The 27,990-nt window shown below is 40.2% G+C and overlaps 1 protein-coding gene across 5 annotated transcripts; it reads left to right on the forward strand.

Annotated features, from left to right (window-relative positions):
• LOC136435333 (serine/threonine-protein kinase B-raf-like) lies at positions 1–27,307 on the forward strand. Of its 5 annotated transcripts, none has more exons than XM_066428746.1 (19): positions 1–123; positions 8,388–8,489; positions 9,443–9,664; positions 11,714–11,817; positions 12,255–12,360; positions 14,283–14,443; positions 14,940–14,957; positions 16,038–16,290; positions 16,823–16,865; positions 17,454–17,597; positions 18,241–18,439; positions 18,748–18,789; positions 19,645–19,748; positions 19,949–20,033; positions 20,316–20,492; positions 22,291–22,456; positions 22,713–22,844; positions 23,093–23,227; positions 23,642–27,307. In XM_066428746.1, exons 1-19 carry the CDS (start codon positions 7–9, stop codon positions 23,825–23,827), a joined length of 2,496 nt encoding a protein of 831 aa, XP_066284843.1. In that variant the 5' UTR covers positions 1–6; the 3' UTR covers positions 23,828–27,307. The 5 variants fall into 5 exon arrangements, with proteins under 5 accessions (XP_066284843.1, XP_066284846.1, XP_066284845.1 ...); XM_066428749.1 differs by lacking the exon at positions 17,454–17,597 and adding an exon at positions 17,673–17,708; XM_066428748.1 differs by lacking the exon at positions 18,748–18,789.
• Positions 27,308–27,990: the final 683 nt, after the last annotated feature.

The raw sequence follows: 27,990 nt of genomic DNA on the forward strand, positions 1-27,990 counted from the left end.
CCCGGAATGAATCACGTGACATCACGCCGTGGATCCAATATGGCGGTGGCAGTGCCTGGGGTGACAGTCTACGGCTCTGATCCCAACCTCCAGGGCCACCAGGACGAAGAAATCATGGACGAGGTGAGCTCCTTTCTCTCCCAGGGACTCTAAGAAGCCTTTTCAACAGAAATGCCGTACACCGAGAGTTAGTTTAGGCGTACAGAGTCCAGCTGTCATCGGAGGTTGTTGTGTCCCTTGTTACTGTTCCAACCCATGATAGAAACGAGTTCTCATAATTTTTGCGTTGGACGTCTAACCCGGAATGACAAGATCTTGTAGCCTATTGTTTTTTGTTAAACCCTTGACCATGGCATTGTGGTGAACATTTGATAGGAATGTCTGTTACACAAAGAAAGGCAGAATTCATTTCTACCTGTAATATTGTGAAGGATAAGGGGCGAGATTTTTTACTATCTTGTCTCAGATATGTAGACCGCCTTCACGTCAAAAGTCATTCATTTAAGCTTGTAGATACCGCAAGACAAGCTCACACTGACTTTTGGGAAATGATCAGCCAGAAATTCAACTTATGTTTAAAAGAAAATACAGTAGATTGTATTATGCCCACAACGTTATATCAAGAAGGAAAGGTGTGCACATATGTGGTTGTCACAATTTTCAGTCAGTAACATTTTAGCCTCTGTCTGTGGTTTGAAACAAAAAGATTCTCAAACTTATATTTACTCCTTCTTAAGGAGTTCTACCTTCTCGCTTTTTGTATAATCCTCCATTAAGTCCCATAGGTCTATGGGTAAACAATATAATGAATATTCAAACATAACATTCATTCAAACAACATGTTATAGATTTAAATAGTGCAAGTAGAACAAGATTGGCAACATAAAAAGATGTTGCCATGGCGACGGTGGTCTCTGTTAACGTTTTCGTTTTTAGCCCACATGCAAATAAGGACCTCGCATAAATCATATCAGTCGATCACCTTCTCTACCAAAATAACACAAGTTGTCCAATGTACGATAATCTTGTTTTCACAAAAAAAGATATCGTACCATTTCCTCATAAATTATGTAAATGAGGCCCTCTATGCAAGATTTGTGTCTAATAGTGGCCACATTTACTTAACTTCCAAATGGTACAAAAATGAAATCCCCATCATTTACCACTATGGATTTATAGTATTTTGTCATTAATTATGCAAATTAATATCAATTTGCATAATTGATATCTATCGATATTTATCTCTTTCTCAGTTACATAAGTCATGTGTTTGAGAGTCCTTTAATAGAATTCAGCTGTTTTATTAACTGTCCTCATTAATTATGCAAATCAGATGTTGATTTGCATAATGTGCATATGATTCATATGTAAATCATCACTTCAGCTATCTACAAACCAAAAATTATGATGATCCGTCATCCCCTTCTTGCGTTATTCTCTTTCAAAGTTTGAGTCAAAATTAGCTCCTGCCGTTCCAAAAAAAGCCGCTAGGGGGTCCAAATCTACAGGACATATTTTCCTAACAAAGAGCTATCCACCACTTAAAAATCATGACTATAGCATGTTCAGAAGACGAGATTTGAAAAGTGAAAGTTCCCCTGCAGTACCATAGAAAGTCACTAGGGGGCCCCAAATCCAATCATTACAAAGTCTCCCACAGACCTACCCACCTACAAAATATGAAGACAATACATCCAGGCATTCTTGAGTTATCGTCCCATGGACTTTCACATTCCTGTACAATTCCTAGAATTCTTGCAATCTGCACACAATATAGTAAAAATTTGGCTCGCCCCTGAGGCGTCGCCAAAAAGAGCAGGTGTAAGATTCACTTTCTTTTTACCTGATTCTAGAGTTGACAAATTATTACCTCTTACAGAAATTGTGATAGCCAAACTAGAGTCTGAGGCCTGTCCACTTCTAAACACAACGGACTACAGCAATATTTTAATGGGATCAAAATATGAACAGAACAACAAGAGATCTAGAGGTCTTGAAAATCCTGGAACCACAGTATCGGGATGAACAGTTTTTACTAGGTGATCCTATAGAATACAGTCTTTAGCACTTTCAAATTATGTAAGTGTCTGGTAGAAGAGGGTCAAGTTCACCTGTGTGAACTTGATGGTAAATTTCTTCTGTTGAGATTTCTCCAAGTGTCTTGGTGTCAATGTTGCATACTGCTTATAAGAAAGTCCTCGGCTATGTTCAGGTTACTTAACACAGATGAGTTTCTGAAAGGACCTACCTATTCATTAGTTTGTTGGTAACTTGTGTCTAGACTGATTGAGATACTTAAGAGGACAAGGTTGGGTATCTAATGACGTGAAGGGCTATTCCACAAAGATTAAATAATGGACAAAGCATTGATCTGTCGCTAAAATGTTATGGCTTAAAATTTTAGGCACACCTTACTGATCATCACGATACAATGTCAGATAGATTTTGTTTCAACAGTTCTACCTCTAGACAATTCAAAGGCAATTCCAAGCAGTAAGATATTCCCAATGGTTTCAAAACATCCTTTTCTCACTCTATGAGATTATAAGAAGGATACTGAAAAGTCTTCTTGGAACATAATGCACACAAGCCTGAGAAGGTGATTTCCTCCAAAGAGCTACCTTGAAGAAGTTGGAAGCATTTAATACCCTACTTTAACTTTACATGAAAACGTAAGATGAAGGACCAATAGAAACAAAACAATGGAAGGAGGAGTAGAGCCATCTTCCTGTAATGTCAGCTATCCAACTTGGATTGATACAGTTCAAGTTCGGACAAATCTAGTGGCTTTTCCTTTGTAGCAAACACTGGGGTCAGCCAGATACACATGCACATGTAACTGTAAGTATGGATATTCAGATTTAAACTTATACAAGAATACTGCATATATATATGATGTAGTAGTTTTAACTACTAGTAGTACTACATCATATATATATGCAGTATTCTTGTATAAGTTTACATCTGAATATCCATACTTACAGTTACACGTACAACCATGCTCTAGATACATACATGTCTAGATATAACTATAAATATGACCCTTTTTGTCAAGTTTTAAACCTCTAACAATTTGAACCAACTTTTGAATCTCGGGTATATCAGCCATTCTTTTTAATGGAAAAGGAAACCTGAGTTTCTCAATTTACTTCTGATTGCCATGACAGTTTAGATGCCTTCAGTGTTCAGTTATTCCACACATGCTAAGTTCACCCTTAGGTCATAGGATTTACAAATAGCTTGCCACAAATAGCCAGCAGTTTATTTTGAGGCATGAAGGATGCAGAAATAGTCCTACAAAACAGTCCACGCCTGTTATAGCTTTTGTTACAGAATGATGATGATTATTCCCAGGTCGTAATTGGGTATATGTACATGTACAGTGCCTATGTCATGCTTTCGCTGTGTTGTAGAGGTCAAAATGGGGTGGGAGGGGGGCAAGCGCTGTCTCAAAACATTATATTTACTTGTATGTGTCACCCAACTGTGAGTCAGCGTGAGTAACCAGAGAATGTGGTACTTGTGCAGGCAAGCTTTGCCAAGTCTCATAGAAATCCTACAAAAGTAAAAACAAGGTTTTTCTTCATTGTCAACTTTGGAAAATTGGCTTTGAGGAATTCTGGTGTTGTTCCTTCAGGACATGTTGCCTCGCAGGTGGCAGTTCTAGTAGACTTAATTTTTTTCCTTTGTTCTGTGTTTCTGTGGGCCTGGTTTGGTTAGGAACAGGAACTATTTGTTTGTCCCACAGTCTGGGTGTGGAAAGTATGGCAGGTTGTGAGTTATCCCTGCAAATTGCAAATTCATTGGTTTCAATAAACAAATGCAATATTTCAACATTGACAGTAAATTGCTGTAGCTGATGATTCGTGGTGTAAGGACATTCCTGAATGTAATGAGTTTATTGTTGTTAGACCACAGGTACAATACCATATCTTTTGGACAGTACCATTCTCATAGACCCTTGGCACATGTACATGTACATGTATGTCCTTTTCTTTTCAGTTTTGTAACATGCAGATTTTCTAATAACTTGATCTATCAAATCATCTTGCTGCATTTCACACATCACTACATTTTACATGTATTTTATCCTCTAGGTATGTAAATCTTATATGGACAGTGCTGAAGAGTGCTACTAACCGTAGCTGACTCATTTACATATGTACTGTTCGTATCTCTGACCTTGCCCTTACACATCGGTACCCTCACGGATTTACGAATGTGACGTTTTATGCAAAGCAGGACATGACAACATCAGGTCGGAGTTGTCTGTTGGGCTTCCCCAAATGATTTGTCATTAAATATGCCTCACCTACTATTGCTCAACACCTAATGACTGGTCTACCCAAGGTTTTTAAATCACAGCATCCTGTACATAGTGTAACGCCAGTGACATGCAGGCTGAACAAGTGAGTGAGTAGCACAAATGATGTTAGAATAGACAACTGTATTTTGTTTCCTGGCATAATTTCTTCACCCAACGTAGTAGAAAATTGTTTTTGTCTGTGCATGTGTATGTCACTGTGTGTGTGAATGTATATGTTTCTGTGATTCCAAATATATGTATACACAGTATAGCATTGCCATATATCCTCAGTGTTGCTATTTTTGTCTTCTGGAATAAGAAGGGAACCTGTATGACAGTCCTGTAAGAAAGTCTGTCTTGAGTTTGAGTATAGAAAAAAGTATATTGTGCAGATTTAAAGTTGTAAGCCTTTCCAAAACAAAATGTTTTAAGTCTTAAAAGTTAAAGTTCTGTTTTGAGTTGAGTTGTTAGAAAAAGAATGAAATGGTGGTTGAAGTAGCTGCCATATCAGATCTGGCCAAGAATTGTTTCACATATATGCAGGTATATTTTGCAGTTTTATGCAATGTGTTAGAAAATATCTGTGTAGACTTAAATTACAAAAGACCCTCAGGTCACGCCAATTTAATTTCTTGCTTCTCGGAATAGCCTGTCCTGTTTTTCCCATTTTGAAAAAAAAATTGGGTCACTATTCCCATTTACAAATTTTGACTCTCAATTTTACTATCTGTTCAGTTGCTAAGCTCAATAGCCACCAAAATAGATTATGAAGGCCTGCACATAAATAAAAAGTGTGGTCACATTGATCATAAGTTATAATTTTTCATCTATCAAAACTATTGCTCAATATCAATCCATATATTACATGGCAAAAGGTAATTTTGTTACTGAAATTATAGTACTAGATCAAAGAAGGGGGTGCATTGCATAAAGTGAGCCATACAAAGCTGAAACTTGAATGATCCTCTAATTCTTAATGTAATGTAAACCCTTATCTTCACCCCAGACTATTTGCAAAAAAAATTATTTTTATTTTTTTCCGTCCTGTCGCTCCAATTTTTTCTTAGAAAATCTGAGAAGCAACAAATAGAATTGTTGTGGCCTCACAATGTAGTACCTGGCCAGGGCTCGAAATAGTGGGTGCATGTGCTGTGCACCTTTGTGCACCCAAAATTGGAGCTGTGCCCTAATGTTTGACTGTGGGTCCAGCAGTGCACCTAGATAGTTTTGTAGGCTATAAGGTAAAGGTACTACTAGTATACAGAATGTAGTAGCTCACCATGCTTGTTTTCTTACCATACAGCACCATAAGAATATGCCAAGATGTGTCACATTGTGTTTCTTTATGTCAGTCTCATTTAAAACTTAAAGGGCCTGTGTAAAAGATACAGTGGAGGGGAGAGGCTAAGAGAGGACCTGCTTGAGTGACCCTGTCAACCATTTTAGCTGACATGTTTATCATGTGGCACACTCCAGGGTAACCAAACAAACACTGCTCATCCCCCACATGCAGGTATGCAGGGGCACTTCTAACTTGACCTTGGCTCAGCATCAGATCTGCTCTGGTCTCATTTCATCAATTTTGTAATCACCATCAGGACCTGTCAGGTGTAAAACAACCATACAAAGTCCATGTCTCATGATACACCACCCCATGATGAACGACCAATCAGATAACTTGTTCCAACTCAGGTGGCCAGTAGCACAGGATATGGAGTATTTTTAGATCCCTATTTAAGCGGAATTTACTTGTTGGTTACTGCATCGTGTTGGAGCCTTTCCAAACCAATTTTCGATCATGTGAACATTAAATACAAGAGGTATGTTACGGGCAGTGCTTATGATTCTGCACAGTTTAAAAGGCTCACGTTATCTTGCTGCTTATGAGAGATCTATAGCAGGAGGTTACAGTAGGTGAAGTCAAAGGGTGTTTTTTTATTTAGTGTCAGTGCTACAAGACAGGTTTTCTCAAGTCTGAGGAACAGTGGCTCAGACAGTGTGACCCATGTAAACGTGTGTCCATTGTCCCGTCCCGCCGCGGTGTCTCGCTGGCCTGTGGGAAGCCTCACAAATCCTCACCAGGAGTTTTTGTGGGGTTTGGGATTTGGCAGTGGAGGCTGAGTCTTCTTGGTGGTCCAACAACTGAATAGATGCCAGCCTGTCACATTTTCTAAGGACCCTAGGTCATCAAAGTCACAGTAGAACGTTTCTCTGTACCACCGGGTTGTGAAAGGGTGGCTACTGTAATGTGCATGTTTGTAAAATGTAGCGGCCTGATAAAAAGAATGCCATTCCCTTCTCTCAGCAAGGTAAAATTTTCTGTTACCTCAAAAGACCTTTGGAGAGCAGTTAGTCTGTAGCTCATGTCGTTAGGCCTTGTGGGCCTTTATGAATCATTCTTAAATATGTTCAAATGTCACAACTGGATGCTACCCTTCTTTTCTAAGGTGCCTGATAATACCTAACTGTATGCTGGAAAGGTGAAACATACTGTTGTACCACAGCACATTTGGTCACACATTTAGTCTAGCCCATCCCTAACATATCCTGACACTACTGACAAATGTGCAGTATGCACATCTGCCTAAGTTTGATACTGATAGAGGACCTACGGAATGCCCATATTCTATTCTTACTGACCGTTGTACATGGTTACTTTGTTTTTAACTACACTGACTTCAACCTCCAACTACCACCACCAAAAGATATCTTTCTTACACAACTGATTTGGAAAGTCTTACAAGTTATACTGTATGTTTTTGTGAAACAGTTTGTACTTTTTGGAAGGGCTGACTTGTCAGACCATGACTGATAAACCGTGTTGATGTAGATTGATTTAGACAAGATTTAAGGAGGCCTTTTGTTGTGAGGGAGGAATTCCTGGGAAAATGGCCCAAACCTGGTCCCTCGCCCACTGGCATTGTGGGTACTGAATAGGGCCGACATTGAGATAGATTCCTTGTGTCATGGGAACACGTCCAGGTCTGTCTTTCCATGGGATGATCCTGTCCTACGGCCGGTCCATGTGTGTGAGGCTCTCAGCTGTCTGGAAAATTATGGTGTCTTTTGTCGTACAATTCGCATCATGATCAGTGTATCTCTTTGGTACAGCATGAGAATCTTGTTCAGGAGGACTGTACCTTTGTGGTACGTACCTGCAACAACCCTCAGACTTCCATGTCTAAGTACCACCGGCCACTTCATTGTACATGTTCATCATAGTACACAGGGCTCGAAATTCATCTTTGGGAATAGATGCACTTGTGCACCCAACTCAAAAAATTGGGTGCACAGAAAGAATTTTGGGTGCACCAGATAAAATAAAGTTGAATGTTCTTCAGAACATAATTACAAAGTTTAACGCTGCTGCCTTTCTTAAGAACTTCAATCTGTAATTCTATAGCTAACTTTAGAATTTCAAACAAATAATACATAAAATAAAGTACAGCAAAAAGTTATCATGCTGTTTTTTATACTTACATTTCAAGAATATTCTGTATACTAGTGTACAATAGTACCTTAACCCTATAGGCTACAAAAATATATAGGTGCACCAGTGCACCCACAGTCAAAAATTAGGTGCACAGCTCCAATTTTGGGTGCACTGGGTGCACATGCACCCACTATTTCGAGCCCTGGTACATGTCACTGTACTTGAACATTTGAAGTTGTGCTTCAGGAATCAGCAATATCTCATATATGGACACCAAATTTCATTCTTAATACTGTCTGATTTGTTGGAATGATTCCAAAGAAATCCATGTTTTTTTGTTTATGTATGTAGAAAAGAAGTACATAATACACACATAGTTGCACTCCTTAAGATTGAAAAAATAAGACTCTTCTGTAGATACAAGCCAAACAGACTAATAAGGTATGAAATTGATATACGTTGATAGTAATAACTTGATACAAATATTTTTCAACTCGTATTACGAGTCGTAACTACATGCTACTACTTTTTTTGTCAAACTGTATATTTCTCGCCTCATTGTTGTATCATAAACTTGTATGTATATTCATACATGTAAATAATATATGTTGTGTATATATACATGAATGTTTTTTTGTATGTCTGCAGGTCCAGAATGTGCGGAAGGTCATCAACCTGACGCGACAGAACCTGGAGGCTCTCAACGCTCGCTTCGCCGACCTGCAGAAACCACCGTCGATCTACATAGAGGTCAGCGTCCTGCACTTTCAGTAGCCATTTACATATCCACTTTTTCCACGGCTTTGTACAAAACTTGCTCCTTCAAGCTGAAACAAGTGCACTGTTAGCTCTGTAAATTAATTTCTTTTGCAGTGGTTTTATTTCATGGTAGGAGGGAAATGGAGGTTTTCAGGGTGTTATAAATTTGCGGTTGAAACAATTCTGTAGTATGGAGAGACAAGGGAGACATATCCACATTGCCATTATAATGGAGAAGTCACTGCAAAAACTGTAAAAGACCATCTCAAAAATTTCAAGATCTACAGTACACTGTACACATGTATCAGGTAACTTGGGCCAATGTGTTTGCTGACAAAAACGCTGTTTGTTGTAGACGCAAGCCAGGATCCATAATTATTGTAAACAAAATTCAAGTGGGAAAGTCTGTATACTCAAACACTACAAGAGCACAGAAATGAAAGATGCCAAGAGACTTGTTTGGTTGGTACTTATAGAAGGTGATATTCTCCATAGCCTGTGTACACTGGTAATGAGTCAGCACTTAATGAACTTTGTTTTGATCTCAAGGTGTTCTTTTGAATTCACATGCATTCATATGTTGTCAGCAGTTGGAGGATCTTAAGTAATTTGTGACTTTTGTAAATGGCACAGATTTTATTATTCTGCATTTTGCTTTCAATGTGATTTTTATTCAGAAGTATTAGTTTTTTTCAGAAACTTTCAAATTAGTGGTCATAAAAATGTACCAACAGAAAAAGATTTTACAAAGTTAGTTCCATGCAGTTGGTTCAAAATCTATTTCACTGTACAAATGTAATACGTACATGGCTACATGCATAAGTAACACTTTTCCAAGCTGTTGACCATAAGAACATCCATGACTTGTGTCTGTCTGTCTGTTCATTTGTTTGTTTGTTTGTTTGTTTGTTTGTTTGAGCCTTTGTTTATTCATTCCACTACAGGAATATGAGGAACTTACCAGCAAGTTGGACGAGCTCCAGGCACGCGAGCAAGAACTCCTGGATCGCATGAGTAATGGTCGCGACTCACCCCCTCACGAGGAGCCCCCTGAGCCTCCCCCTCTCCCCCCACCTCCACCTACCCCCTCCAGAACCAGCCCCCAGTCCCCCAAGCTGCTGCAGGCAACTGTGTTTGCCCACCTGCCAAACCACCAAAGAACGAGGGTGAGGAACATCATAGTATACTTTATTACAATAGTGAGACCACCATTCAGCTACATGCTCCCTAACTCCCACATATATGCATTAGTAAGATCAATAAATTTGTGCTTTGTGACTCTTCCAGTCCCAAAACTGCATTGTCAACAGTAAGACTTGCAGAAAAACAAACATGCACATACACATACACCATTGTACACATACACATGCACAATACACATGCACACATACAATACACATACACAAAGACATACAAATGTTAAATACACATGATACACATAGACATATATGTACACATAGACATACACATAGACATACACATACACAATACACAATACACAAATACACATACACACAAATACACACATACATATACACAATACACATACACAATACACATACACATTCACACAAGCCAAAAACAATACTTCACTCCCTTGGGGTGAAGCAATAAGTACAATGTAGCTTCACCACTTCCCAGCCCAGCGCTCGTGAGTGCGACTCGCATACAACATGTATGCGACCAGTTTTTTGAGAATGCGACTAGATTTAAAATCACGGTCGCACGGTGCGACAATAAAAGATTAAGACCTGCGCCAGGATAATGGCTGCAGAACTAAGCAGTAAGCTGAAAATATTTACCCTACCGCGAAAATCGTCGGTGAATTTTCTATCATGTTCCCACGCCCGCGGTACAAAAACTATCCGTTCCTAGTGGCAAAATTACCCATAGAAATAAAGGATATAAGTTTTTCTCCTTTGTGATGTATTTGTTTGATTTGTAAAATGTTTCAAACGCCAGAAATTGCCGATGAAAGTGAGCGCTAGCGGCCCTGCGCTTCTGGACGGCCGCCATGATGTTTTTAGACCGCAGCAGAATGACAGGCCTGTTTCCTGCGGTCATGTTTACAACTATTCAATCGATGATTTTTACGATCAAAACTCAATGAATCAATTCAAGTAGAGTTTTGTCCCCCAAAATATTAATTTTTTGTGTGTTACCGGTATCATTTCAAAGCTCATGATCTGCCCGTCATTATGGGGCTACTTTCATTTTGCTGCGGTTTAAAATGCACAGCCGCGAATCAGAAAGCTTCCTCCATGCGGCCGGCCTGTCATTGGATGGCGGCGCCGCGCGGTCCTGACGCGCGAAATTTGAACTGCCCGTTTCAAAGGAACCGAAGATATTTGACTGGGCCGGCACAAACAGATAATTTTTGATACTATTGAGCAAGAATTTCAAGGATATTTAAGTATTTTGGATTGTTTGTAGACAGAGGGTGGGGGTGAAAAAAATGCTTGTAAAAATGTTGAACTTGATGCCAGCAGCGAAGTTTCAAATTATGGAGTTTGACTTTATTTGTTTTGGTCATGAAACCAATAGATAAGTTTTAGAGTTATCTATTTATTTATCATTTAATGTTATGTGAATCATTACTTGCCTTGTTCCAAGTAAAAAATACCATTGTGTATTTTCCAACATTGTGTAACTTGAGGCACCGTGGCCCCCGGATAGGGGCCAGCCGGGGAACCTATGCCCAATTTTTTCGAAAATCCCAATATATCACTCTAGATTAGGTCATTTTTAATGTCATCGCAAATGGTCATGTGAATCATTTCTTGCCTTGTTCCAAGTTGAAAATACCATTGTGTATTTTTTCACTTGTTGAACTTGAGGCACCGTGGCCCCCGGATAGGGGCCAGCCGGGTAACCTATGCCCAATTTTTGTAAAAATCCCTCATACTAGTATCATTTAGCATGTAGGAAGGTATTGAATGAATTGAATTGCCAAATGTAGGCTTTTATCTTTTATCTATTCAAATACTTTATTCCCGGTTGTTAACATTGATTAATACTATTAATAGGAGTATTACTTGGTATGGCCAAGACTTTTGCTTGTTCTTCCATCTTTTTGTAGTGGTGCTCCTAGATTTTTGCTGGTGCTCCTAACTTTTTTGAGTTAGGAGCACAGTGCTCCTAGGTCTAAAAGTTAGTCTGGAGCCCTGCAGCCAGGTTTGTATGAGACAATGAAAAGATTTCTTCTGTTCCCTCAGGTTCAGTGCAAGTCTGGGACAACGTTACGAGAGGCTCTGTCCAAAGCCATGAGGATGCGGGGACTGAGCGCAGAAACCTGCAGGGTCTTCAGAATCAGTCCCAGGTCAGATGTGTTCTGTTTATTGTTGATTTATTGTCGACATTTGTTGTTGTAATGGAACATTAACGTCAAAAGTTCAATTGGCAAAATTATTGTTATGGACCGTTCAGATTTAACAATAAGGATTCCAAAAAAAGTATATTGACAGTACTAGGAGTCTAGGACCATGACATTTTGCTAGTCATTAAGAGTTTGAGTGTACATAAAGATTTTAAAGCCATTTTAGGTAGCCAGGAGAGAGATGATAATGTGAGACAGCCAAATTTGGGCAACCATCGGACCCCAGGAGCTTTGGTTGGTTCTTGGGATTGTCTGAGGACTAGCCGTGGAGTAATTCAAAGACTACGAGACATGAAGTAAAGGCCAAGGTTTGCATATCCACATTGTCTGGCAGTTTGAAAATGCTCATTTTAAATGATTATATTTTTGCTTGTGTCCAGGGTGATGGTTGAATGGGACACAGACATGTCCTGGCTAGAAGGAGAGGAGATCTCAGTAGAAATACAGGAAGACCTGCCCATCACATCTAGTATATCCCACAATTTCGTGAGTATACTTCTGTAGCTTTTAGACTTCAGTTGTTCTCTCATACCAAGAGGTGGTGACATTTAGTTAAAGTCTTTGTTCTCGTATATCAATAACAGGTTGGTAGTGTTATGTATGAATACCTCCTTTACATAACACCGGGTTTGTGCTTTGTGTTCTTTGAAGCTCTTTATCCGTAAGTGCTCGCTGAAGTTGTTTTAAGGAAACTGATATCTATGCTGATACAGTCAAACCTGCCCAAGGCGACCACCCGGCGGACCGAGCAAAAACGGTCGCGATGGACAGGTGGTCGCCATGAAGAGGATTCCACTCACATGTTTCCAGGTCGAGGTTTTCAAATACAGTACGTAAATGGATGGATTATTATGTGAATTTAGACAGCATGAGCCCCACCAGGTTCAATTCTCATTGACAGAAAGATCCTACAAAAATTACATTTTCCGTTATCGTTGTAATAATTGTACACCGCTACATCGTGTACACATTTTCATAATAATTTTGACTACAAAACAATGGTTGCCTCGATGATCGCAGCACCATTCTGCATTCACACACGCACATCATCAAAGTTTTAAGGCCTAAGACAAATCCCTAGAAAACGCCTGCTGGCCCCAGCCTTTTTTGGGGCGCCGACCGCTGGATAAAAGGGTCAGAAAGTTTTCGATGTGACAACTAAAGATGAAACGGAACGGTGATTTGGTCGCGCCGCGCCGCCAAGCTCTGTGCGACCGCATCAAAAGGTAAGTCAGTGCAGCAGAACGCACAGCGTCCAATAAAGGTTTGTGAGAGTCATGGAAATAAAAAGAAAAGAATATTAATTTTCATCAATAACTAGAGTATTCGTAAATGTTCATACACAAAAGCATCGTGTTTTAGAAAGGTCAGCGGTACGCTAAATCCGGGCCATGCCAAATCCAAGATGGCGTCGGGACCGAGGAACAACATTTCTCGCCCGATGTTTTGCCCACCGCGAAGTCATTTTTCGGCGGAATTTAGTAAGACACAGACACATTTTTGTTGAAAATACAAGATATAGATAGTAATTTCTGTGAAATCTGACTTTTTGACGCCATGCACTACGTATTCGTTTTGAAAATTGAGTTTAAACTGAACTGAGTTTGCGGTAAACTATAAGATTACGATTGTCTTTACAGTGTTTATAGGGGGAACGTTTTATTAAAACACTTCATGGAGGAATCGATGCTATACATTACTATTCCATATATTTTTGTCCTTATTTTGTCCTTCAAAGTCTTGAAAACATTTCCGTGAAATCCGACAGCAAAATGATCCGATGTCACCACAAGCTTGAAAATTAGGCGGCCGCCATGGGCAGGGATTGTGCTCTGTGCGGTCCCAATTCGTGGCGGTCGCGGTCGCGTTGAACAGGTGGTCGCCTTGGGCAGGCAGCTTAATGCTTGTGCCTACGGGGAAAATTTTCGGGACCGAGAAAAAGCGGTCGCCATGGCCAGGTGGTCGCGTTGAAAAGGTGGTCGCCTAGGCAGGTTTGACTGTAGATTTGTTTTGGTTTGATAGCAGTAATCATATCCATATTTGTAAGAGCCACTATTTGTCTAGGTTACTGTAAATGCATTTAAGTTCGCGTGTAAATGTGTTATTTTGCGCTAAGGCCAAAATGGAGTGTTTGCAGTGGTTTTAAGTTTGCAGTGCTATAGTAACATACTGCTTCAGTATTGGACAAAAATGTTTGCTGTGATTTTAAGAAAACCGTGAACATAAAACCACCGCGAACATTTCTGCATTTACAGTAGCTTGATACAGCTACAATAGCAGATCTCATATCTGTATAAAACATATGCCATGCTGTGAAATAGAAGAAAAGTTGGGAGTATACTAGATACAAAATATGTTAACAACGTACATGCGGTTTCAGTACTAGACAAGTGTATTCATCCCCGTAGGTTCGTAAGACGTTTTTCACGCTGGCGTTCTGCGACAGCTGTAAGAAGCTGCTGTTCCACGGGTTCCGGTGCCAGACCTGCGGGTACAAGTTCCACCAGCGTTGCACGTCCGACGTGCCTGTCATGTGTGAACAGGTGGGAGGGGACCACCTTTACAAACAGTGAGTTCTACAACTTTTCTTTCTTTGGAAAAACAAAGTTAGTTTTCAAGTAGTTGTATTCAATGTCTTGTATTCATGTTGTTGTTAGTTTTGTTGAACAGAAGAAGAGGTAAAGAATAGATACCAAGCAACTGAACAAGCATTGTAACCTACTATAAAATACTTAAAAATGGCCATCCCTCATAGTCTAGTGTCAAGGAATAACAAGAATGCCAATTTTTTTGATTTGGGAATAGGAGAAATGAAAAGAATTTGTTCTGGATGAGACATGTTGATCGACATGTAATATTGTGTGTCTGAAATTATTTGCACATCAGTAATAGATCTATAGGTTATATTGTCTTGAAATTATAAGGACATAGTTAAGGTTTGTTGCAGGCTTGTATTTGGAGGATGCTTTTGCAAAGAGGACTTTCTGTCCTTGGCTGATCTTTTGTTCCCTGCTTTGTTCTATTTTTTTCTGACGCATGTGTGGCGCTACTGCGGCACTCCACAGAAAGGGGCACATCCAAAGGTATTACTGGTAGGAGTAGGCGATGCCAATCAAACCAATCATTAGGAAGTTCTCTAGCTCCTGATTCGTGTTGTGCTGATTCACCACACTGCATGGCAAACTGTCTTTCCTCTGATACAAACTCTTACCCCTCAGAAAAGCACCAAATAGTCTATCAAGTTTGTAATTCTTCATCAGACGGTTATAAAAGGGCTAGCGCAAAGAACTACTCTTTGGTCATTAAAACTTTGGTATTGGAAGATCCTCAGAAGTGAACGACATAATTGGCACCGTTGTGGAGATTCTGTAGTTTGGATTGAACATTCTATGACTACAGAAAAAATGTTTCATGCCAACTTGATGGCATTACTGTCTGATGAAGATCTTCTTGGCACCTCATCAATATATTTGTTGTGTAACAACTATAAACTAAAGCTCTGAAACTATCATATACATAAAGCTGTATGTTTGTCCTAATGGCAAGAAAGCCTTTAAATTCATATTCTACTGTATAAAAAAAAGCAAATATAAGACTTAGTCACCAAAAGCATTATTTCCAGAATTGTAGCCATGTTACGGTTGTTTATCAGTTGAACACATTCACAAACACAATTTGTACGGAAATGACCAAGAGAAAAATGTACTTTGTCTACAAGAACATTCATCAACAAGGCAATCAGAGCCCTTTGGCAGAGCTACACTCATACAGAAACTACACTGCGTCCTCTGGCAGAACGTACAGAAACTGCAGTGCAGAAACACACACACTAACACACACTCACATACACACACAGAAGCCCAAAGCAATACCTCACCTTTGAGGAGATGGGATGGCAAAAGCTTTGTTCACTTTTCAAAATTAAAGGGATATCAAATGCTGTTCCAGTATGTATGAAAAGCATTTGATTTCCCTGACAAAAAACATGATTCACTGCAGTCAAGAAAAGACTTTTACTTGCTTTAGGCACATCAAAGTGCTATCAGCAAATCCCCTGTCTTTGTTTAAGCCCTGTTGACATCTTAGAGTCCATAATAAACACAATTAAGAAACATTTTAATCTAAGCTGCAAGTTTCTTACATTATATCTCTTATCTCTTTAGCTTACTTGCACAAAATTCGAACGATGTGTTCATCCCACCAACAACGTCTCAGCAGGGTGGCTCGTCGCAGGGCGGCAGTTTGAGAACCCCCTCCACAGGACAGTCTTATCTCACTACCCAGCCCATCCCCACCCCCTCCCCAGCCCAGCTCATCCCCTCCCCCTCACAGAAGTTCCCCCCCAGAGAAAGGTCCATCTCCGCACCCAACGTCTGTATCAACATGGTGGGAAATGATGCACTGTCACAATTAGAAGTAAGTATTGTTTCCTTCATGGGTCTATTCTTATAAACTTGAGCAAGAGAGAGGATTATGATGATTCGTCATACAAGATAAATCTGGATAAATTCTCTATAAAATATCTGGCGGAGAATGAAAGTTCTTACAAGATCTTTAAACTATCTTTTATCGTTGATGAAAGACAGTGGGTGCTATCTGAAACGCCTAACTCTTTAGATAATTTATCCAGTTGCTTGAGTTATTTTGTATTATGTAATGTTCTACCTTGTAATGTCTAACCTTCATGAACATTGTCATGATGATTCAGTTTGCAAAATATTGATAGTGTAAAGCAGGGTTCTAAAATGTCCCTTTATAAAATAGAATGAATTTTAATCAAGAATTATAGTTAACATACATGTTGACATAGTTCAGGAAATGCCTTAGCCTGAAATTTCTGTGCCAGAAAGCACCATCCACTTTTCCTTGGAGAGGTCGATGATACTAACATTTACTGTCTCTGTTGGTTTGTCAAATATGATACTGAATGCTGATACTTGTTCCTCAGGAACTAGGCTATGGAAGACACTTACAGCAATATCAACAGTTAGGTGAGTACCCATGTCCATGCTCATGGTAAACATTGAAAAAGTCTGTTTCTCTGTTTTGCCGCCTGTAGAGGCATTTCCACCATGTGTTGAAACATTTCTCTTGTATCAAATGTGTACACAATGTGTCATTGTCACTTTTTTCCTATTTCTACAAATCCTTCTACCACCGTAGCTGGAGGCAAATGCCTTGCAATGAAGAAAAGCTATCAAATGTGTCTGGAGTTGTGTAACCTTTGAAAAATTCCAAGTATAGAGTGATGACATGTACTAGCACACAAAAAAATATGTTTTAGATTTTCTTTGAATTTGACAAGTTGTTGGAAGGGGGTTTGTCAAAGAGTGATTAATTTTGTTGTACATAGCTTTGGCTGTTTGCACAAATATCTTGACATGCCAAACATGACAGAAAAGAGCCTTTGCATTAAAGTCTTGAAATATTTCACACAAACTCGCAGGACAAAATGAGTTGCCTCTACCACCTTTTTTTCTTACCATTTTCTTGTTCCATCACTGCACATTTCTGCATGACTTGGTCTCACTCTTGCCTGCTGCTGTCTTATTGGCTGTGTCTCTGCCTGCTTTTCTCAGACTCCCCCACTCAGGTGGCTGCACAGCATGTGCCCCCCTTTGCCTCTAAGTCCAATAGGCGGCATGCATCTGTCTCCAGTACTCCCACTCACGCCGCCATGGAAGTCAGCGTCTTTGACTATAGCCCAGCAGCCATTAATAAAGGTACTCCTCTCCGGTTGCATGATAGCATCATGGTGGTGGCAGTGTGTAACAGTGTTTCATCTGCTGAAATTTCAGAGAGAAACGGTCAATCTAGTAGCCCAGCCAGTGAAGGTATTTTCCATGTCTTTCACTTGTTCTTGTGGTTTGCTGTGTGCGTGTGTTGTCTTTTCTGGTATTCTGTTTCTATTCCATGACTCAAGTGTTATATGCTTTAGATTTGTCTGCTTTAGAATTATGTAAGGAGGACAAAAGACAAGAAGTATGCAAATAAAATGTTGGTTGAAGATTTGACCAAACTCTGTCGAAGTAATGAGATCATTCATAGTGGGTTTTCTTTCAGTAACATTTTATTAGTAACACTAAGTATGCTGTAGTCTCCTGAAGTGATAAAGAGGACCAAGATCAAAATGGATTTGCAATCTATAATCCAGGACACATTTGTATTGTTTGTAACAAAAAATTTAGTTCTCAAGATGCCACAAAACCTGCTAATTTAAGAAAGAAATGATATTGCTCAGTGATGTTTTCAGAAGCTCAAGCAAAGCATGTTTCTGCTCTGTACAACATGTCACAATAGTTTTTGACAGAGACAACCTTCTCAAGAAATGATGAAAGTTTTCTTCTCTCCCGTCACGTGTTCTAGGTCAGAGTATGCCAAACCAGACCCTGTCTGTGACGCCCCCGGCGTATCTGTCCGCCTCCATTCCCAACTCCCAGTCCAGCCCCATGAAGATTAACAACCTCCAGTCCTCGCCCACGGCAAACTCCAAGAACGTCAGAGTCCGGTCCAAGTCAGCCTCCGATGATGGGTCAGTGATGAAGAAAAAAGAAAAGGCTCACAGGTTGGTGTTGCCAACTCTTCCTGACTTGTCTTTTTTAAGGAAATGACTGCGGTTTTAGAATGAAACAGCCAACGTAGTGAAGTTTATGACATTACTTAGATGTGTACAGGGTACGTGCATCCGACATTTGTGATTTGCTTTCATCCAAAAAAAAGTGACCCAGACCTACCATAAAAGCTTATCTTACCTTAAAGTACGTGGAATCAAGGTTTAAATGTATAAAAGATTGAGTTTTGTTTCTTATTTTTATCATTGGAGAAATAATGTTTCTGAAAGTGTTATTCTTCACCATCCCGACTTTCTTCAAGGCACAAAAGAGAAGACATTCACACAACTGTAGTAAGAAAGCCGTGAGTAATCAACTGCCAGTCTGTTGTGGACACTGCTTTTGTTGTGGACTTTTCTGGTCATGGTAGCATGGGTGCTGCTGTCAAGAAAATAAAACATTGATGCTTCTAACTATATGCAGGAGGAAGCAAGGGCATTTTTTCTTCAGGACTAGATACATGGTGTCAGAATAACAACGGGGATATGTCTGGCATTCATCACTTTTTCCAGGCTACATCTGTTAAATCATTTTTAAAGAGATCAGTTACATTTACATGACGACTTCTTTTCTTTTAATCTGGCTGAAACAACTGGATAACTGAAATTTTGAGATGCAGCTTGTAGTTTCTGGCATGGTGGCTGGAAATTCCACATATGTGCATCTGATTCCAGCTGAATTAGCAGTTTGAATTACCTGTTGTGTGGTTATGTCTTAATGCATTGTTGTGAACTTGAATGTGACACGGCTTCTGTTGGTGGAAATGTGAAAAGAGAAGCTTACAGCAAGGGAGGAACAACTGCTCTGGGACTTGGCATGGCTTGGGCTGAGGATTTTACCTAATCTTTACAGTTCTGTCAGACTTTGGAAGGATTCATGAGAGGTTGTATGAAAGTTGGACAACATTCAATCAGAATGGAAAAAAATGTTTACGAGCAAATTGACAGGAATTTTGGCAAATAGCATAGATTTTTTTTTAAATGGTCACAAAAAATGTTGAAGCACCAACATCTATGCCCTCCCCATGATCCTTCCATAAGGGAATGCTTACTGTGGTGCTGCCAGGTCTGGCTGATGGTAGGTGGGAAGGATTTCCAAGGCAAGGAGTGTCTAGGAAGCGGATTCTTTCCTGTTTTGACCTGTTACATGTTCCCCACAGGAGAGACTCAAACGATGACTGGGAAATCCCAGAGGAACAAATCTTGTTTGGCCCAAGGATTGGGTCTGGGTCCTTTGGAACTGTGTTCAAAGGACAATGGCATGGTAAGTATGCAGGCCTTACTCTAATAGACGAATTGTGCTTGAGTTACAAGTTGGGGATTGATAGGACTGGGGACCAATATGATAAGTTTGGCAAGCATTTAATTTTAAGTGCTATTTTGGGTGGTCATGGTTGCTAAATGTAATGTTATGATGATAACATTAGGAAAACACATTGGTGAGAGGGAATTGTTTCATTACAGGACCTGTTGCAGTGAAGAAGTTGAATGTGAAAGATCCCAGTCCAGCTCAGCTGCAGGCTTTCAGAAACGAAGTCGCTGTGCTGAGGTGAGTTGAAAATGTATATACAGTACAAATGTTGCTTTCACATGCAAGGATATCACATGCAAGGAACCATCAAGGGAGGAAGAAAGAGGGGTAGGCAACAGAAAAGATGGAAGGATGATATCAGAGAATGGCACTATGTGAAATACATGTACTAAGAAAAACAGAAGGGTGGAGAAACTGCCAGATCTTCTGTGATCAAATACTAAGGGACAGATGAGATGAGATGAGATGAGAAGGGCTATCACTAAGAAAACTAACTGTAGTTGAACACCGTCCTTACAGGAAAACGCGACATGTGAACATCCTGCTGTTCATGGGGTGTGTGTCGAAGAACCAGCTGGCCATCGTGACCCAGTGGTGCGAGGGTTCCAGTCTGTACAGACATCTCCACGTCCTGGAGTCCAAGTTCGAGATGCTGAACCTGATCGAGATCGCCAGGCAGACAGCACAGGGAATGGAGTACGTCCCTTAATCTTTGTGATACTGTGTGGAAATATTACAGACACTGATATTGATTGAGATAAATGGCTTCCATTGGGAATTCACCTGTGTGATCTGTTAGATGTTATGCACCTGCTTTCAAGGCCACTTTAATGTTAGATCCACAAATATAGTTTTGAAATATACCGTATTTCTTCTAATAAAGGACGCACTTTTTTGACATTTCAACCTTCAAGATGAGGCTTCAGGTCAAAGCCAAAGTCGGGGTGCGCACTTTATTTAGGTTTTCTCTCGAGAAAAGTCGCGACGTAAGTCAGGAAGTCACCGATTATTACCCCAGCAGGCTAGCCCCGTCACTTCGCCGACACGCAACGATAATTTATGCATGTTCTGTTCTTATTCATGTTCTTATGTTTACAAGATAACGATGCTACATCATACGTATATTTTCGAAAAGGTATTCTAGATATAAAAATAATTGATTTAGCGATATTAAATATCAAATCATGAGACACCAAATAACGCTGGGTGTTTTCAACCGCGCGACTATTTCAGTGTGTCGGGCCGGCCATAATTTCGTACCCCACGCCGCTTGCACTACGCCGCTTGCGACGTCAATAATTTCCTAACCACCCACACGGCTGCAAATATGGGCACATCGTGCGTATCTGTAGATATTATTTATCAAAAACGTAATAGCTAGAATCTGAAATGTGCCAGAGTTCGCTTCAGCGGGAGTTTTGTTTTTGTTTTGACGGATAAAACGCGAAAACCCACGCCGCTTTCGGCACACTTCCGGGTTCATTGATCGCTAAAATTACGCAAAAGCCACCATCAATCCGCAAATAAATGTATGCTTTCCCGAAAACATATTTTGGTTTTGCATTTTCTTCACCATAATGTTGCTATGTAGTCGATAAAACCACGTTTTTATTGCGTTTTCATGTGTGACATTTCAGACAAAGAAAAAACTTCGACCGCGATTCTGCTGCCCCATGATGCACTTCGTCTGCAAAAATTCCCGCCTTTAGCTGCAGCAACAACCAATCAGAGACGCGTAATGCGATCATGTGATGAGGATTACGTAACACGCGAAATGCATCTTGGGGCAGCAGGATTTGAACAATGGCGGCGGGCTATCGGCGAAATGAAATGATTTGTCAATGCAACGCTGTATTTTGCGGCATAAATGCCGAGAGACGAACTTTTATTTTACCTCAAAATGCGTTTGACACGTTTGTCTTTGACTAGCCCGGTAGAAATCAAGCGGATCGTTGTCTGGTCCTTCAATATCAAGGGAGTTTGTCAGATATCCTGGCGCGAGGTTCTCAGCGTGACGTTTAAACTTCAAAACTTTTTACTCAAAATTTGAGCGGAGTAGAGGGTTAAGTGTTGACCCCAAATAATGGTAATGTTTTCCCGAAAATTCCTTGGAAATGGAACGATTAAGAAAGACACCAGGACTTCATAGCGTGCCGAATACCAGGACGTGGTCACATCTTGGAGACGCGCCGAGCGACGGCGGCAGATCGTGGGTGCGCACTTTATTAAGGTTTTTCTGAGAAGTATCTCAGCTGGCGTGATTGGGGTTGCGGTGAAGCCCAAATCGGGGGTGCGCACTTTATTTGGGGTGCGTCCTTTATTAGAAGAAATACGGTAAACTACATTCCAGCATTTTACAATGTCCACAAGTGTTGACGGCTATTTCACTGGTTCCAGTGTAACACATGCAAAGTGTTCCCTCAGGGATTTTTGTAGGTTACTGTCGACAGACAAAACTTTCCTGTCTATACCTTACATTTCCCCTTCTCCACAGCTACCTTCATGCCAAGCACATCATCCACCGAGACATGAAGTCCAACAACATCTTCCTAACGGAGGACATGACGGTTAAGATAGGAGACTTTGGTCTGGCCACGGTCAAGTCTCGATGGAGCGGATCCCACAACTTTGAGCAGCCAACAGGATCCATTCTATGGATGGTGAGTTAGGGTTTAACCACAAGGCTCTTGAATTATAAGCATACATGAGGGCTTCTGTATTCATGCGTGTCCTTGCATTTTGAAGTTACTTTTCATAACTTGTTATAATGATAGTGTCACATGATTGAAAGAAAGCCGTGCTTAACTTTTATACAAAGAGAACTTAATTCAGTTCAATTCATGTTGCACGTTGCTTATGATTACAACAAAGAACATTTGATGAGGTTAAAGACATGATGTTTTCTCCTTGCTGTAGGCACCGGAAGTTATCCGAATGCAGGACCCAAACCCTTACAGTTTCCAGTCAGATGTGTACGGATTCGGAGTGGTTTTATTTGAACTGGTGACGGGGCAGCTGCCATATGCACAGATTAAACACAGGGATCAGGTGAGCTGATGATTGGGATGTGTTGTTTTTTCTTTCACTGCTCTAGATCTAGATGCCAAAGTAGATTGTATCCAAGACAAAGATGATATTTGCGTGGAAGATGTTTGCCTGGAAGTTTGCTTTGGAGTCTTCTATCTGCTAGTTTTCCCTCCATTAATTGATTATAGAGTTAGTATCAAAACGCTCACCTTTACCAATATCTCAGCATAACTGACTGTCTTTTTCCACTATTATTCTGTGTTCCCCAGATAATTTTCATGGTGGGGCGTGGCTACCTGAAACCAGACCCGAATAAATGTCGCAGCGACACGCCGAAGGCCTTCAAGCGCCTGATGGGGGAATGTATCAAACTGAACAGAGATGAGAGACCACTCTTCCCTCAGGTCAGTCTCACCAGATTTACGCAATTGTCTGCAATACATGTACATGTACACAGTTGATACCAGGAATCATGTCAGAAATTTATTCAAAGGCCCTGAAATTTCTAGAACAAGACTGTGTTTCTGGGAATTTTGAAGATTTCAGAAAGTCAGTAATGATGGTAGGTTGTGGCATGACTTTCCGTAGAGTATCCTTAGAATTAATGTTGGGGGCAGAATATTGACAAGCAATACTCTCCCTTCACTACTGAGTCTTACTAAGCTTAATGTGCCTGTCATGTTCCAGGACAGAGTTACCCGTGACTTGACAATTATCATCCTGGGTATGTGTTCATGCTGTATGCTATTGAGCAAAAGTTTTGCACAAAGTTGGAATGAAGGATCACTTATAACCATACCTTCTTCTGCCCTGCACAGATTCTAGCCTCCCTGGACTCGCTGGTCAGATCGCTGCCCAAGATCACGAGAAGCGCCTCGGAGCCGTCCCTGAACCGAGCAGGGTTCAACTCCGACGACTTCATCTACAGCTGCGCGTCGCCCAAGACGCCCATCCAGGGCCAGTTTGCAGCCTTTCACTTCTTCTCTGCTGCCTGCCACAGATGATGGGAATCCTTGTTTCTTGGGATGTTTTCTTCCTGTCTTTACAGTTTAGGCCTGGGAAAGACCAACCTTTGCTGTCTCATATCTGTTCAATTTAGAATTTCTAAAGTCACAAGTATGAAAACTTAATGTTTTCTGTATAGTAGTTTTAGTGCCGTGTAACATTTCTAGCTGTCATCTTGCTTTCTTTTAAAGACAATGCATCCTTAAAGGTTTGTTGCCCGTTAGATTTGTCGATGTCATAGATGTTTTGAAGTGATATCTTACAAAGAAAAAGAAATGTAACATGACAGAAAAGCCTTGAGTCAATATGACATAAAATTGTATTTCCCAGGCTTTTTGTATAGTTTGTAGAAGATCCTGGTTCAGTTTATTTGGGATTTGGGGTTAAGTTAACTAAAAATGTCTAAAGCAAAGAGTTCATTTTTGCACACTGTAGACTGCAGCATTGTGAGGCGAAAAGATATTTTTCCTACGTGTTCACGATTTGCCTGTACCCTTTGGCGGAGGAGACATTTTTTTGTTACAGCTCAATGTTTTTGCCTGGCCCTCGCATTCCTGAGGAAGTCTACATTATGCTGTAGGCGACTCATTCAGACATGCATAAATTTCCTGAAGCTGAGTTAAGCATTAAGTTGCAATAGAACTAAAAATGTGACAGAATCAACTTTAATTTTCTACGTTTTTCTGGTGGTATGTGGTGTGATTTAAAATGAACCTGAAGTTGAATCCTTATCAAGAGATTTACATGCACATAAAGAGCCAGAACTAGCTACCTGGATCAAATCATATACCAGCACAGTACTGCCTTTCAGTGCTCGCCAACTGTGAACACAGTGGTGCTTCTTTCAATTGTCTACAACTGTACACTTGCTTAAACTGAATTAGCCATCTAACTAGTGAAGATATCGCCCATTCAGTGGAAGACTTGAAACCGTAGGTTGTAAATAGCTACAAATCTAGCCCAGGCCTTGCATTGAAGTTCTGCAACACTCTGAAACAGTTGGTCAGGTTGGTTGTAAAGTTCTACATGTATCATGGAGATGAATTCTACTGGTTTTTGCCTGAGCCAGTCAAGCAGAATGGTCTGGAAGTGCCGTGTCACGTCTATGATAACTTTGAAGAGTCATCACTGCATCAGGTACAAACAAGCTATGTATCTGTAACTGCCAAAAAAGGCTACTGTTTGTTAGGAGCTGTGTCAAGTCAGATTAAATGGGATAGAACAGCTCTTCTTGTGAACTTGCAGTTCTTCTGCGAGTACAAATACCGGAAAAAGCAGATGAACAGTTCGGAAGGAAAAACTTGATTGAACAACATGTTGGCCCGGTGAAGGTCACACAGCATCCTGGGTGGTCTGTTTATGACATGAACTCTGACCTTTAGCAGTTTGGCTTCACTTGGTCTGCAAGTGATTTGGGGGCTGGTTGTATAAATTCTGTACATAATGTGATCAAAGCGAGCATATTCTAAAGCATTAGCTAATATTGCCGTAGTATATAATGTACATGTGGTCTAGCTGATAGGAGGGGTGGACATAATGTAGCAGAGCTTTTTAGCTGGGCTAAAATTGTTGATTGTAAATGTAGCAAAAAGTGTGGATGTTTTTGATGGACAATATATAGGTAAAGGGGAACTGGGATTCACAGACATCAGTGGGGATGTGGGGGCACTTGTCAAACCTTCACATGGGAGGAGTTTGTTTGCCTTCGTATGTAATTACTTCTCAGTGCCATAAAGAGAGGGTTACCAGATGTTTTAAATGATTGTCAACCACAAAATCATGCTGTAATGTTTGTGACAGCTGAAATGCCAACGTTCCTTTCAGATTTGGTGGAGAAAGGACTTAATTGTAAGTGTGGAATGATAAGGTAGAATCTCTACACTAGAAACCATGACGCCATTTTAAGAGTGGTACACCTGTGCTTCTGTGACTTAAAGGTCTACAAGGTGTAGTTCTTTGGCTCAATTTGAAATACAATACAAGATACGTCTCTGTATTAGCAAAGTGAGCAATATGAAATATTCATGAAAAAAAGGGAGGAAAAAGCTGCTACATTTTTGAAATGTGCAATGTCATGTTATGTTACATACTGATCTCTACAACCTTTTCATACAATGTTGTATGTGCGGGAGAGGTAAAACTGTCCCCCACCCCCAGACAAGTGCCCCCCACCCCCTAACTGTGGTCTGTGTCATTTGACCTGCTTGTAGAAGTTGTGGGGCTGGCTCCCACCCAACCATCCCCATGTATACTTCTGTATATAGTTGTAATTTATGCTGCCGGTGTCGTGATTTGGATGTAGGTAGTATGTACGTACATACATGATATTTTATGTGCTATGATATAGCTCTTTTCACAATGTGATGTTAAAAGGACAGAGAGGGAGGAAAGGTGCTTGCTGTAACTGCCACATTGGGGCTGTTCCAAGGATTACTTGTAACCTGTCCCTGATATGTTCAGAGACACTAATTTTGGGGGTAATTATAACATAATGTTTTGTATGTTTTGAGGTAATTTGAGGCATAAGGGTACAATGCCTTGGTTGTGTATCATGCTAACAGTAATATCTAAAGGATACACATGTACTGCAAGATTTAGCTAGCACTGCTTAGAAATGCAATTTTAGTAATATTATGCATACTGTGATAATGTTACATTGTCATGTAGACTACAAAATTTCTTTTCATGACAAAATAACGTCATTTTGACCATCCGATTTACTAAAGAAAAAACATCAGACCCTGTTTCGTTATCAATTGTAACAGAACATTTTGTCTGGTTTTCTTTGCTGTTTGCAAATGAAAACATGTAATTCTGATAATGAATTTGTAGGACGTATGTTAGAGCCCTTTTCTTATTTTTGGAGAATATATTTTTCAGTATGGTACAAGTGACAGCACAACATTGCAATTGGAAATTGGTCAGGTGAAAGCTGCATGGAGCTCTCCAGTTCTTGTTACATCTTACATCATTGAAATTACATGAATGAAAAATTGGTGATTGGATCAGTATGAAGACTAGTTTTTGGTATTTCGATTTGTTTTGCTTTGAATGTAAAAACTATTGAAGCTGAGCCAGCACCTGATATTAAAGGACAATGCATTGTACATTCTATTTTGTACAGAAGTCCCAAAATAGCAGACTTTAACGTATTGAAGTAGTTTTACAGGACCTACCGGGGGTAGCAGTAGTTTCTGAACTTCCATTACTGTCTTACATGGGGGTTGGGACAAAAGGTACATACAGAAAAAAAGGAAAGAGAACTGCTACTTTGTGTATTGTGAGTTTAGCTTTGTTGCACAGTGCTGACAAAAGCTGTGAGATGTATGTAAGACTGCTCAGTCCATGCTGGAAATGTCAATACCTAGTGCTGGTGCTGTAGCTAAGAATATTGTAAATTCTGATGGGTATTTTCAACTGTATATTATTGCACAGCCTTGGTTTGAAAGGAATAAAATACCTGAATCAGATATTCTTAACTCTTCTTTCCTGAACATCTTTGTTTGTAAGAATGACCATAGTAGGCTCTGTCGATCTTGTTGAAAATAGAACCCACCAGAACAATACAGTACTAAAAAAACTAGTGATTAGTAAAATACGTAATCAGCAGACAATTGGCAATATTATAGCGCCTGCCGCGGAGGCCTAGTAAGAATGGAGCTGTGATGGACACCATGTTACACTGGTATGAAAGCATTTAGAATGGACAAAGATAGAATTGTGGACACTGAGCAGAATAACCTCCGAAGAGGAATTCAGAATTTGTAATTTTTGCAACTTTTCCGATATCTTTGTTTGCAATATACAGTAACGTTATATGTTTGTATGTGAAACAATAAGAAAACCAGAAAATCGAGAAGGATGGAGACAACTGTTTGCTTAATCTTCGGTGGTGCCCCAACATTACAAGATGAGAACTGAATTGAGTTGGTTTCACTTCATTGATAAGCGTCAGGAGACCCGTCCAAAACTACGCGTCTGTCTGACGTAATTAGTTTTTAGGAAAATGAAAGTTAAACACTTTCTACTGGGTTCTAGCTGATTCTGTACTTGTACCTAATTATCTCAACTGGGCACTCCTGAGCTGCGATACCTTCACCTTTCACTAGGCGCCGCTTCAGCATGGTCGTGTCACGGTCAGGTGCAGCCCGATTTTGACGGT

Source organism: Branchiostoma lanceolatum, chromosome 5 (assembly GCF_035083965.1).
Source record: "Branchiostoma lanceolatum isolate klBraLanc5 chromosome 5, klBraLanc5.hap2, whole genome shotgun sequence".
NCBI classification, from domain to species: Eukaryota; Metazoa; Chordata; class Leptocardii; order Amphioxiformes; family Branchiostomatidae; genus Branchiostoma; species Branchiostoma lanceolatum.

Coding starts and splice junctions, on each gene's coding strand:
- LOC136435333 (XM_066428746.1), top strand. CDS start 7: ATGAATCACGTGACATCACGCCGTGGATCCAATATGGCGGTGGCAGTG. Junction 16,866..17,453: donor ACAGCAATATCAACAGTTAG/GTGAGTACCCAT, acceptor TGCTTTTCTCAG/ACTCCCCCACTCAGGTGGCT. Junction 22,845..23,092: donor AGATTAAACACAGGGATCAG/GTGAGCTGATGA, acceptor TGTGTTCCCCAG/ATAATTTTCATGGTGGGGCG.